The sequence below is a fragment of the Nyctereutes procyonoides genome, unplaced genomic scaffold (genome assembly GCF_905146905.1).
Source record: "Nyctereutes procyonoides isolate TBG_1078 unplaced genomic scaffold, NYPRO_anot_genome, whole genome shotgun sequence".
Classification (NCBI taxonomy): domain Eukaryota; kingdom Metazoa; phylum Chordata; class Mammalia; order Carnivora; family Canidae; genus Nyctereutes; species Nyctereutes procyonoides.
In genome coordinates this window covers 13,144,475-13,158,064 of record NW_026575044.1, presented here as the reverse complement: position 1 = coordinate 13,158,064, position 13,590 = coordinate 13,144,475, and the positions used below count along the sequence as shown (strand labels likewise).

The 13,590-nt window shown below is 46.1% G+C and overlaps 1 protein-coding gene across 6 annotated transcripts in view; it reads right to left on the bottom strand.

The window, feature by feature from the left end:
• The window catches only part of TP53BP2 (tumor protein p53 binding protein 2), a 120,688-nt gene that overhangs the window by 6,756 nt on the left and 100,342 nt on the right, over positions 1 to 13,590 (bottom strand). For 5 of the 6 annotated variants that reach the window (XM_055324478.1, XM_055324477.1, XM_055324480.1 and 2 more), the window contains 11 exons: positions 13,130 to 13,231; positions 10,919 to 11,093; positions 10,056 to 10,237; positions 9,578 to 9,742; positions 9,071 to 9,299; positions 7,802 to 7,912; positions 7,145 to 7,293; positions 5,954 to 6,413; positions 3,859 to 4,634; positions 1,152 to 1,289; positions 382 to 515 (listed from right to left, as the gene is read on the bottom strand). In XM_055324478.1, coding sequence (XP_055180453.1) covers positions 382 to 515; positions 1,152 to 1,289; positions 3,859 to 4,634; positions 5,954 to 6,413; positions 7,145 to 7,293; positions 7,802 to 7,912; positions 9,071 to 9,299; positions 9,578 to 9,742; positions 10,056 to 10,237; positions 10,919 to 11,093; positions 13,130 to 13,231 — 2,621 coding nt within the window. The remainder of the gene's footprint in view (positions 1 to 381; positions 516 to 1,151; positions 1,290 to 3,858; positions 4,635 to 5,953; positions 6,414 to 7,144; positions 7,294 to 7,801; positions 7,913 to 9,070; positions 9,300 to 9,577; positions 9,743 to 10,055; positions 10,238 to 10,918; positions 11,094 to 13,129; positions 13,232 to 13,590) is intronic. The other variant, XM_055324481.1, reaches the window with a different exon arrangement.

The window sequence follows — 13,590 nt, the reverse complement described above, 5'->3', positions numbered from 1 at the left end:
GTATCTCTTGTGTTTTATGCACATAACCATTCTACAAAATGCTCCATGAAAAATGGATTCCATGGCCAAAGAGACTTGGGAAAGGCTACAAACTCTTCCCTCTTGCAAATACACAGTGGATATCTATGTACTAAGGACAGATGCTGCAGGGCTCTGGGGACCAGGCTCAAAGCAGCATCTCTCAAACTCATGGAGGTCCCTAGATCTGTGCCACTTTGTGACGTTTCTTATCATCTGACAATACTTTTATAAGAATTCCACGTGCATCCAAAATGGGAGTGAGAAGAGTGTCCCGTGAAGACACATGTGGACGCTTTTATGGCCTGGCAGTGCCAGGGACACCCAAGTGACACTGTGGGGCAGCAGATGACAGGGCCTTACCATCCATCACTGTCTGCAGCATTGACATTGACACCAAATTGCACGAGGAACTTAACGATCTCTGTGTGGCCTGCACACACGGCGTTGTGAAGAGCGGTGATGCCCTCGTCATTGGGCAGGCTTGGGTCATCAACCTGTAACATGGAGACAAAGGCTGACATCACCCACGCTCCCCATCACTGTTCAGGTCACTTATCACCTGGCTCTTCAGGATCAAGAGAACTGAAATAGGCTCCTCTGGTTTGTTTAGGAGTTTTCTTAGGTCATAATTAAAACCTCGAGGAGCCGACTATACCAACTTCAAGTCTAGACATAAGAGTGCCGGAATAGCCAAAATAGCTGCTCACTATAAAGAGGTCTGAAAATGAAGAGGTGCCAGGAACCATACCCTCAGAGTCATTTTTGCTTCTTTACCCTCCAGCTCCCCACCACAAATTAGTGTCTGAGGAGAAGATGCATTTGCCATGGAAAGGAAAAAAGGTCAACTAAAAAACATCTTAAACAGGAGGCTTCTGCAAACAAGGACCACATGTGCAACCAAATAGTGCAAGTCTGCATCCACCCAGGAGCAACTGTATGGAGGGGGAGGATCTCCCGGAAAGAATACTCTGGAGGCGCACCCCCAAACCTCAGCCACCCCTCAGCACAGCACAGACTATCCCTCTGCATCCCTCCGCACCGTCTCACCCCCACCCCCCAGACGAGCCTTCTAAGTGGAGGTCAGAAACAAAATACAAGGTTGTTCAAGAAATCTATGAATCAAATCATACCTCATAAATAATCCTCTGTACAAGATCAAATTCTCCCTCCAAAGATGAATCTAGAAGCAAAGCAAGGGGGTTGAACTTGACCCTCATCCCATGGGCAATCCTTTCTGAACCAGTTTTACGCAAGTTTGTCCTTTTGCCCTGCAGAGGAAGAAAGGGATGAATTAAGGAGACTAAGGGAAGGACGAGCTCAACTGAAGAAGTAAAATGAAATTTAAAGATACAATTCAGAGCATTTTATCAACATGTAACGTTATCTAGAAATGTGTACAGATCACAAGAGGCAGTGTCATGAATACACCCATGTAACAAAGTGGGAGACTTTTCCCCAAGTTGCTGAGGTCACGTGCAGGTGACACGGCATAGCTGGGGCTGGGCTAAGGCTGTGGCAGGCGATGCCAGCAGGCGGGTTTTCTGTGGAGTGTCCTCCAATCAGCCAAGATTGGTCATTAAGTTCCCTATCTTATTTAGGATGGCAAACCCCACACAATTAAACCAAAATTACTATGGCTACCGTTTAATGAATGATTATCCATGGACTTCCCACAAAAACCCTATGACCCCATTTTACAGATAAGGAAGTAAAGGTATAGAGCCAGTCCCATCAGAGCTGGGATTTAAATCCAAGTCATCTAGCTTCTTCAAACCCCTTCCTTTCAGTCAGTTTATAACATAATGGCTCCTCGGGGGAGGGGGGGAAGCATATAATTAAGGGAATAAGTATTATCAGCCTGTCCCAGGTAGACTAACAAGAAATCCTTCCAGTGTTAAAATGCTATCCCTGTTTCATATTCAGAATGTGACTATACTCCAAGATACACAAGCAACTTAATCAAGCCTTAGACTGTTAACAAACCAGGCTTAAAACAATATGGCAAAATTATTAAAAGAGATCTAACACCCCATCAAATAAGTTTCTTAAACACATCCAACAAAGTGGGAACGTTTCCTCAGGTGTGCTGTGCCACTCAGACTGTTTTTTATTTTATTTCGGTTGTGGAAAACCACTGAGGTCTAGAAAACATCAAGTGGCCATCGCTCCATTTCACAAACATGCAATGGCTAAACTATTGTTTCTTGGGAAAAGAAGTAAAAAAAAGAAGGATAAACGTTATACAGGGGTGACGTGGAGCCACAAGCAGGACAGCCAGGGCCCCACACACACTTGTGCTTCTGTCCCACTCAAAGCCAGGCAAGAAGAAAACTGCTCTCCCAGGATGATGGTAACAGACTATGACACTGGGACACTCGGGTCTCCTCTGTCTCTGAGAGTGTGAATCATCTTGACAACTAAAGCAGGGGGGCACAAGCAGGTGTGAAATCGTCTCTTTCCTGAGTTTTAGTGCCAACTGCAGAGAACTCGGCACTCTGGACAGGCACAGCGCTGTTTCAAGTGGTAACCTCTAGATCAACCTTGTCCCCTATAATCCAATGTGTGTCATATAAACCTTTTAAGCAAATGTCTACAGCAACCAGTAGTGACAGCAACTTGGGATGATCATTATGTCTGAATCCACCACATCTCAAAGATTCAATAAGGGATCAAACATAAAGCACTTAAAAAAAAATCCTTATAATATGCTCTTTCACACTTTGGAATGGGTCTTTAAAATTCATAGTTTGGCATCCTACTGAAACATGACCCCAGTTACACCTGAAAAGGTCAACTTTACTAAGGACACCTGGGGGGTTTTGATCCTCTCTCAGGACCTCAAAGGGACACAAGAGATTTGCAAACAAGGCGTAACAAGGTGCCCAGTCAAAACACATACCCACACATTCCTCCCATCCTGGGAGGAACAGGATGCCTGCTGGTGTTCAAGGGCACCACAAGGTCCCTGCACCCTGCACAGACTTGCCAACTTCACGGGAGGAGAGGAACAGACTTCAGTAGGTGCCCTGTTACCTCATCCTGCCCCCATCTGTCCTGAATGCTTCCAAGTTTACTAGCATTGGAAGCCTGAAGATGGATCACCCCTGAACACTTCATTAAAGATACACATCACTGCAGGGAGAAGAGGAGTGTGAGTGACCCCACCAGAGGTTGAGTGAGTGAGAGATTTTCTGAGCCAGGGCTCTACTTTCACAGCCTCGTGGGCCTCCCTAGCAGGAACCACCACAGCCAGAGAAGAAACAGCACGTGGTTTGTATCACAGAGAACCCAACTCTGCTTCTTTGCAGAGAAAAGGGTTCTTCCTAAAAAATAAAGATGATGTTTATCCTCAATACACCAAATTTCTTAATACTTATGAGATCCACTGTATGCTAAGAGGGCTATAAAATAAAATGCAGGGCAACCCGGGTGGCTCAGTGATTTAGCGCCGCCTTCAGCCCAGGGCCTGATCCTGGAGACCCAGGATCAAGTCCCACGTCGGGCTCCCTGCATGGAGCCTGCTTCTCCCTCTGCCTGTGTCTCTGTCTCTCTCTCTCTCTCTGTCTCTCATAAATAAATAAATAAAATCTTTAGAAAAAATAAAAGAATAAAATAAAATAAAATAAAATAAAATAAAATAAAATAAAAATAAAATAAAATGCCAACTGCAGACATGTTTGCAACCACAGGCAATTCACACACAAACCATCTTTTGCAAATGGCCCTGAGCACTTGTGTTTCACTGGGTCTTGACAGTCAACTGCCTGCCTGGAAGTCTGTGCTGGGGGGGTGGACAGGGGGGTAGCAGAAAGGACCACGAGACACCACATTACTTACAGGAGGCAGTGAGACCTGCCCTGTGATTTCGGGGGGACGCATGCTCCCAGAGTCTTCTCCTGGACCTTCTGGCTCCCCAGATGGGTATGGTGGGGGCGGGTATGGGGGATACTCCTCCAGGTACACTTCAAGCAGATGGGGAGCCTCTGCATTTGGTTCCTCCACACTGTTCTGGAAATTTGGGCTGTTGTCTGGGACTCCTTCTGGCACACAATCAAGGCCCGGAGAAGGAGCTGGCATGTCCGTGTTCTCTGAACTGGTACTCTCCACTTCCTCTGGGGATACTGGCTCAGGAACCAGAGAGACTGCCTCCTTCTCTGGCTCCACATGTAAATATGGATTCTGGATCTCTACTGGGCTTTCAGAGTCAGCCGCCACTGAGGTCGGCTTGGAGGGATATGAAGGGACAGAGATGGTCTCCATGGCAGCTATGGTGGTCCTCTGGTACAAAAGTTTCTGGATATTTGGCCCATTTGGACCCTCTGGCTCTGTAATAGAGCTACGCTTCTTTAGTGGCCGTGGCGCATTGGACAGTTTCTTCCGCAGGGCTTCCAGGTCAGCATCGCTCTGGTTCCGGTAGGGATTGGACAAGAAGGGCAGCAGTTTGGTCGGGCTGAGGGGCCGAGGAATTCTTTCATTCTCGTGGCCCTCCTGAACTGAAGACGCAGGCTCCATGTCAGGCTCAGGACTGCCCAGCTGGCCCTGGGGACCAGAATAAACGTTCTCCGGGTGCTGCTGCTGGTTCTGGGCAGCAGCAATCACAGGCTTGCCATAAACTAATTGGAAAACAGAAACAAAGTCCTGATTAGTATTAAATCAAACGGGCAAGTAACAAACACAGCCAACAATAATTAAAGCCTCCTTTAATTTTAGTTACTACAGAGTACCTTTCAACACGACGAATTTTTAAAAACAACAAAGGACAGGGATGCCTGGGTGGCTCAGCGGTTAAGCGCCTGCCTTTAGCTCAGGGCGTGATCCTGGAGACCCAGAATCGAGTCCTACATCGGGCTCCCTACGTGGAGCCTACTTCACTTCTCCCTCTGCCTGTGACTCTGCCTCTCTCTCTCTCTCTCATGAATAAATCAGTAAAATATTTTAAATAAATAAATACATACAAACAAACAACAAAAGACAAAGCAAGGCTTCCATCTCCACATAGTAAACTTGTCAGAATGAAAACCCTCACTGATGGGAATGCGTGCCACTATTTTATGTACCAATAAGAAAAAAAACTCAATTATAACTGTAAGAAATCACTAGCTATAGCACACAAAGCTGAAATGTCAAAATATGAAGGCAATGTAAAAGCAATGGAAATGGGCAATCCTTCCCTGTGTCCAGATTAAAACTGAACATGAGCCATCCTCTTTCCTATATCTCAAAAGTCAGTCAATGTGGGAAACTATTTGGTGTAAGTTATTGAAAACCACTTGTATTTACCAAAACTATCCCCTTATCATCCTGGTTCTATCAGAACTATCCAATTCCCACATTACTGTGTCAGTAGTTCTCACTGAAGTCGAGAGTCAGCCACGGCACATGTATAAAAATCTGTTGTCTGGGTTACTTTTGGGATATTTCAAAGCGCCATTACTTGCTGATTTCATAACAAGAAAACCAATTTTCTTGGAAAATGGAAACAGGGTGAACTTGATTCCAGTTTTCTAAATTAATGACTCTTAGGAAGAACCCAACTGTACCAGACTATAAGTCTATGCTTTATAGCTAACTAGCACTCGTGTCCTCATTAGAACAACTTAAAATACAGTAGAGAGCGTGATTCCTACAAACCCACGGAGCAGAGGCTGTGTCTGCGCCATAGCTTTTACTCATCTATGGTGTTCACTTATTACTACTGCTACACTTATTTCACTGTATTCCTCTAACACCTACCGCAGGTGTGACATTTAGCAGACACCGGTTTAAAATCCCAGATAAGAAGAAAAGCCGCAATTAAACTTTTGTCTTAGAACAAAAGCAACCATCAACACAGCTACAAAGTCACTTTGCTGGTTCGGGGAAAGAGGACTGCTCCAGCACAGGACCAAGCTGTTATCCTGTGACCCAGTGAGAATGAGACCCCGAACCTTACCAGTGGAGAAGTGCGGCCCTCTGGAATGTGTTTTGGTCAGGGCACTCTGCACCGCTTGCTGGAAGTTTTTTCCAGGTGCTTGGTGCTGCGTGTACATGGAGTATATGGAGCTTGCCGCCACGGTCTGGGGTTTTCGGAAGGGTGGAAGAGCGGTGTCCTTCGAAGGCTGAGGGGTGAATGGCCGCACAGCGGCGGCGGGCGGGCTCTCCTGCTTACCAGCTGGGGACAGGACCTGGCCCTGGCCAGCTGAAGGTGGGCCAGGGGACCCCATGAGCCTCTGCTGCTGCCCCGTTTTTGGTTTGTTTCCCACAGACGCAACAGCTGCTGACAATTGCTGAAGGTTTCCATCTGGCTTTGTATCTGATGCTGACTGATTAGTTTGCCCAAAATAAGGCAAATTGATCTGTTTTGGTTTTGATGGAACAGGAGGTGGTACTTTAGTCACATTTTTATTCGCAGCCTGAAACACACACATGTATAAAGCAGTTGAAACACTGTCCAAATGGGAACACAGCATGTTCTAGAGAACCATATGCTGAACACATGAGCTCTACATTTTCAAGTCATAAAAACCCTGCAGGTCTCTGCACTGAACTACATATAATAAGGAACCTGAGGAATGCAATAGGATTCCCACCTTGAACGCCTCTTCCTTATCATCCCCTCTCCCACTGGGAGCCTGGAGGGCCCACTTGGAAATTAACTGCCACTTTACACATTCAAAGATGGCCCCAATAGCCCCAAATCACCCTGGCTCATGAGAACATCATGTCACTGTGCTTAAAACACCTAACTAGGAGCACGCCGCCATCACCCGATGGTCAAAGGCTGGAGTCCCAATAGTTACAAAAGATTTGCCACCAAATCGTTCCTGACATAACCTCCATTCCAGACTATGAAGAAACAGGCTGAGTAACACAAATACGATGTGCTTCAACACACTCCTTTTTTTTTTCAGAGAATCACAGAAAATGTGAGCCAGCAGCAAGTATGGCAGCCGTCCTCCAATATAGTGTGAGACCACAAATATGCTCAAGCCGCAGACTTCGTAATGACAGATTTCTGTTGTGTTTTCTAATCTTCCAGATATATTTTGTTTTTTCCTGGTCTCCCTCAACACGATACTCTGTCTCTCTTCCAAAGAGCATATACAGAATTACCACCGAATGTTACAACAGCCATTCTTAGCACCTGAGCATCCCGCAGAATGTCCTCACTGCTCTGGTTTTTCCTCAGAGCCCCCAAGGGGGACGGTACAGCAGACTGGTCCACCGTGTCAAACATCGAAAAGGGACGGACTTTCTTCTCCTTCTCCCTCAGGGGAACCTCTCCATCATCAACTGAAGACAGAAAAAGATCACATGGATATTCAATCTGTTTGTAATAAGACTTGTTTTTCACATGTAAGTTTTTCTTTTTCTCTCCTTATTATCTTTAAAACCCTGCACGCAAGACATTCTTCCCTATTTTTTAAATTAAGTTGACTAAAGAACAGCCCAAATGCTACAATGCTAGTACTTTAACTCCCCAACTAAACAAAGGTGTTCTGGAAATAAACACTGTCCCCAGTTTTAACACACCAGGAAACAAACCATCGAAAGGAGAATGTGGGGAACCCAGGTGGCTCAGTCGGTTAAGTGTCCAACCCTTGGTTTCAGCTCAGGTCATGATCCCGTGGTCGTGAGATTGAGCCCTGAGTCAGGGCTCAGCATGGAGTCAGCTTGAAATTCTCTCTCCCTCCCCCTCTACCTCTCCCACTCATTTTCTTTCTCAAATAAATAATAAATCTTGGAAAAAAAAAAAAAAAAGAGTGCGGAGCACCTCTCAGATGCCAGAACAGAACCCCACCTTGGTCCGGGATACCCCCTGAGCTTGCAGGCACAGGCGTGGAGGCTTGGCTCAAAGAAATGTCTGCACTTGGAGGGCTCCAGTCAGGGCCCAGTGGATGAATTTTAGACCCTAGAATGCAGAAAAGCAACGAAGGTAACCTGGCATTCTAAAGAGATTTCTAATGGTTCCTTTTGCTGCAAGTTTAATCTCTGAAAACAGCTTGAAATTTCAGACTCACAACCATCCCATTAAACTTATTTAGCAAATATTGGATTTTAGATTTCTAATTTAAACTTAAACAATTTAAGATTAATCATGGTAAACAAAAAATCTGCTTGAATCAATGAGGACACATTGCTTTTCACTGGTACGAATCAGTCCCATCCCACTCAGAAAACAATTTCCAACTTTGCAGACCAAGGATTCCACGGTGCAGCTTACACACCAGTGATGCACACACAACAAAAAGACAAAAATGTGTACATTGACCAGTCTTTCACAGATCACTCTACACGGGTTTTCTCTATGCAGATATGGAAGTGTCAAAGCCATACCTTTGCCCTAAGAGGAGCAAAACAAAAGTAGTTCTTTCTACAGCAAAACCCAGACATGTAGCACTACTGCTTCACACTGGGAATTAGAGCAAAATAACCACAACTGTAAAGTTAGCCATCTTTTGCACGACAGTGGTTAGGGAAAAAAGACAATATTGTCTAGAGCTACTATTTCTCTTTGCAGGGGTCTAAATGAGAAGGTCTTTAAAGGATGTTTTCACTCTGCTTTCCCTACGAGCCTCCCTTCATCTACTCCTCCTGTCACGCAACTCTGGCTTGCACCTACCCGTGCGTCTGAGGTGTGCACAGAATACAGAGGCCCCTAACAAGGAGCTTCTGTTACTGTCACTGTGAGCTTCCAAAAGGTTTACCTTTATTCTGTAAGTGCTAGCAAGCAAATGCTCACACATAAGCAAATAAGAATAGTAAGCACCACCAATCAGCAGAATGCATTCACCACCTCACCTTTTGTGAAGATGACGTCAACCACTACCACATATAGAAGAAGGAATTCAAAACAATCTTCACTGCAGAGATATTATGTTTCATCTCATTTCCCAAACAGAAATGCATTATTTAGGATTAAAAAATGTATCACTGCACAAGCAAAAACCACAAGGAGATTCTCAGGATTTAAACAAGAATAAGGGATAGGAAGACATTCTTTTAAACCCCAACTCAGAGGGAAATGGTGAGAAGCAGCCGTGGAAGGGCCAGAAGTGACCCAATTTACCTTTAGTCTGGGAGGTGGCCCCAGATCGCATGTTGGGCAACGTGTGTACTTTGAGTGGACCGTCCGGAGCCTGCATGGCCAAGGAGCTGTCCGGCAGAGCTGGCTTCACCAGAAGTTCAGGCCTTGAAGGGACACGGGGCATCGTGGACGACTGGATGTAAGGGCCCACCGCGGCCACACGACTGGGCGCTGGCAGCCCTTGCGGGGGCAGATTTCCATCAGATGAAACCTGAGGCAGACACAGAAGTCCTTCAGCATCACAAGTCAGATGCATCAGAATGCATCAAACTCAGAAGAGGCCCAAGACACTTGCTAGTTTTTAAAAATCAGCACTTTCAGGGCCTCGCCCTGGAGTGTACAAAACATCCTAGACCAACCATCCGACAGGGAGTGATGGCCCCCTGCTCTGTCCCAACAAGCAGGAGGCCCTCTTCCCGGAGGGCACCCGGGCACAGCCCCAGAGGCAGTGGCTCACGTGATCTCACTGGGCGGCCAGCGGCCACTCACCGGGAGGCTCTCCTTCTGCTGAAGCGCCGCCTTCTTCTTCCACAGCCGGTCCCGCAGCTCATTAACACGCTTGTCCATGACCGCCACCTCTGAATTGCGCTTATTCAGACACTCCCGCTGTTGCTGCAGCTTGGCGTTCTGCTCCTGATTCAGTTTGTTTCGTAACTGAATAAAATGGAGAGAGGGGGTAGTCAAGGAGCAGGAAAAAAAATTTCTCAAACAGATAATCACATGCTTAACTATTACATAATTTCTAAAACCGTAGGGTCCCTCCAACCCCTCCACACTTCCATCTCATGGTTTAAAATTAAGTGTCAGCCCGCCAGCTGTGGCTGTTTAAGAAGTGCCTCAATTTCCTGTGTGAGATGCTCTGAAGTTTATTCTGGACTCTCTGGGGTTTAGATCCCCCCGCTGGAGGAAAAGAAACCAAAATCCCGCCCTTCCAGCTACTTTCACGGCTGCTGGCAGCAGCACACACCTGCAGCTCCTTGTAGAGCCGGTCGAGCTCAGCCGCGGCGGACCGGCTGTCGTGTCGGCCATCCATCCTGCCACTCCTGAGCATCTCCAGCTGTCTCGTCAGCTCCTCCACCTTGGACACGGCCAGAACAAGTTCCCTCTGCTTCTGCTGGAACACGCTATTCATATGCTCGATCTCCTCCACTAGAGTGAGAACCAGAACAGCAACAACAGTTGAAAAGAAAAATAATGGAGCACTCCCAGGCAACCGGGCTTTGCAACAAACTTCCTAACAGAGTACAGACAGTTTTCAGAAGTGTCCTAGAACCAACCTACTTCTTTTACAAGCAACTGGAATCAACAGACATTTCTCAGTGTCTGTGCCTCTCTCTGAATATACCTTTAGCAGAATCTGCATTGTGATTATTAAGCTCCAAATTTTAGAAACAATGACATTTATTTAAAACTTGTAATCTCAGTTTTATAGTGGTAGAGGGGGTATTAAATCACTAAAATTTTAATTAAAATAGCATTGTAATGGAGGGACCTATTACACGAATAAAAATCCTAGCCTTCATCAATTTTTAGTCAAGCAGTATTTAATTAGAAAGAGGGGGGGAAAAAAAAGCCCTACTAGTATATTTTTTCCAAAGGTAACTGAGAAAACTTGTCTAAAACACCCAGCAATGAAACTCAATTCCCAGGAACCAAAAGTATCAAAACTTCGCAGAACTGTGTTCTGAAAAACCTCGATTTGAACGTTGCATGCACACAGTGCCATCCTGCCAGCACTCAGCACAGAGGGCTGTGAGCACCGCACTGCCCCCTGCAGTGGGGCCCTGAGCGCTGGCAGGGCCCCTCCGGACCCGTTCCCTAAGGACTCACCAAGGCGGCCATTGCTCAGCCTCTTCTGCTCCACGTGGCCCTTCAGGGCTCGAACTTTCTTTAGCTTAGCCTCCTGCTTCTCGGCCATCTCCTTCAGCTTCTTGAGCTTCTCTTGTTCAGCGACTTCTTGCTGTTGACGCTGATCTTGCTGTTTCAGAAACTTCAAGCGCTGTTCCTGAAGACAGAAGCCATCGTTGGGCACATCCCCGCAAATAGATGGGAGCAGGGCTGTAGAGGCAGGGCTGGGGCACAGCAGATGTCCTGCCCACAGCAGCAAACCTCCTTGGACAGGAGACAAAGACACAGCCTCCTGGCCCCAACCCCACACTCCCTGGAAGACCCATGAGTGAGCATTTCTGTTCGTGGTGGACCTTGGAGAGTAGGCGAACAGGGATCTGGAGCTAGTTCTCATGGATGGAGCTAAATATTAAGGAGGAGCTCACTGTAAAGAAGGCTCTGGAGTCAGTTTTGGACTCACAATGTGAGTGAGCTCTGCTTCTTATAAGCTCTGAGACTGGGCAGACTGCTACCCTCACCAAGGACACGTGTCGCTCTGTCTAAAAATGGGGGGATCAACAGCCTCGTGGGGCCACAATGAGGAGCAAATGAATCGTGAAGGGTGCGTCTCCTGTACAGAACCTCACCCAGCTAGTGTACATCCAGCACACAGACTTAGCAAAGAGCTCAAGAGCTACTCAAGCTTCAGAAACCTACAATATAACTTTTTGTTTCTAGTACATTGAAGAGTTTTTTTGTTGCTGCTTTTGGATATTTTTTTTATTTTAATTTAATTTTATTTATTTGATAGACAGCATGCACCCAAGAGGTGAAAGAGAGGCAGAGGGAGAGGGAGCAGCAAATTCCCCAGTTGGGAAGCCCCAATCTGGGGCTCAATCCCAGGACCCTGAGGTCATGACCTGAGGGGAAGACAAATGCTTCACCGACTGAGTCACTCAGGTGCCCCTCAGTATATTAGTTTTAACTAAAAGTGAGTAACAGAACCACACAATTTACAATCGGGGGTAAACTTCTCAGACTAATATGCCTGAAACATAAATAACATAAAAATAGTTTCAAAATAAGACCCTGAGGTTAAAGATTTATTGTATTAATCAGCCTTTTTATTTGAATCTATGTCCCTGATACCCAGGAAATGGTGCATTGGCATCACATGGGAGCCTGTCAGAAATCCACCACCTCAGATCCCAACATATACCTACTGAACCAGAATATGCATTTGTAACACAGTCCCCAGGAGATTCATTCGCATGCATGAGAAGCAATGCTACTATACCTGATTTTGAAAACGCTGGTGTCTGGCATCAGAGACGGAAACAGACACACAGGAACCCCAACAAGAGTTACATGGAGGGCCACAGGGCATGTTGCTGAGGACCCTGCACGCTAGATCGCTGAAGGTCTAGCCCAGCTCCAGTGCACTGACAGTCACCATGACAGTCGTCAGCTGCAGTTACCAAGTGTTTAGAGCAGGGATGGCAGGTGAAACCAGCCTGCTCTCTATGTGTGTGAGTCAAGTTTTAAGGGATCACAGCCAGCCACCCATAGTTTATGTCTTTGGCTGCTCTTGTGCTACGACCGCAACACTGAGAGGCCTGCACAGCCTACAATATTGACCACTAGTCTTTTTGAGGACATGTGGTGACACCTGTTTCAGACCATAGCTTGTGGCTAGCAGGAGAAACAGCAGGGAGACTGATGTAGACAATAACAGGGAAGCATGTCATATTCTACCTGAGGCCAGGAGGGTGATTAGTCTGTGGGGGCAGGATGGCTCAAATAAAGGCAAGCAGTCTGTGACCGGTGCCACACAGCAGAAGGGGACAGAGTTAGCATTAGTTGACTTTAAAGTCCCTCTTGCTGTAGTAATAATTCAGGACAAGGCTAGTCCAGAGCAGTTCTTACTCTCAAAGTCCAAGTATTCTTTATGCCTTCTCCTATTTTCCTAATACACAACATAACGTGGTTAATTTTGATCAGAACCAGAGGTCAAGAGACCTGGATCAACTGGGATGATCTAAAGATTTCTACAAAATGCTGTGGTAAAGAGAAGAAAGCACCACAAAGCAGATAACCTGTGGGTTGATGGTATCAACTTGTATCTTGAAGTCACTGGCTTAACAGGGTAGAACATAAACAGCTTTACACACAGATCAACAGAGAGGCCTGTCCAGGCTTTAAACAAGACCTTACCTTGGTAGCCAGCATTTGTTGCTGGGCCTCAATCTGTTGCTGCTGGCGAGATGCCATTTCCTGAAGCTCGGCCAGAGTCAGATCCATCCTCGGGCTATTAACCTACACGCGAGAACAGAAAGAATCCAGCTGCAAGATGAGCACAGAGGCCTGTGTCAGCTCCATCTGGACCCACCTGGGTCCCTTAGGACACAGTTCATGTTTCTTTCGTAACATTAAAGAGACCACTTTTATATTAATATCCCCACAACAACTAAGTTCAGATGGAAGACATGCTAATGCTCTTTTAAGTTATAAAATGTAAAACTAAACACTCTCAATAGTCAGTGACCAAAATGGAACAATTTAGAACTACCTTGTTCTGGAGTTAACTTATATTAGAAAAACAATATTTGATCACGCTAAACATGGTATTGAGGCACTGGCAGATAACCTAGAAATACTGCACCAGCATTAAAAAA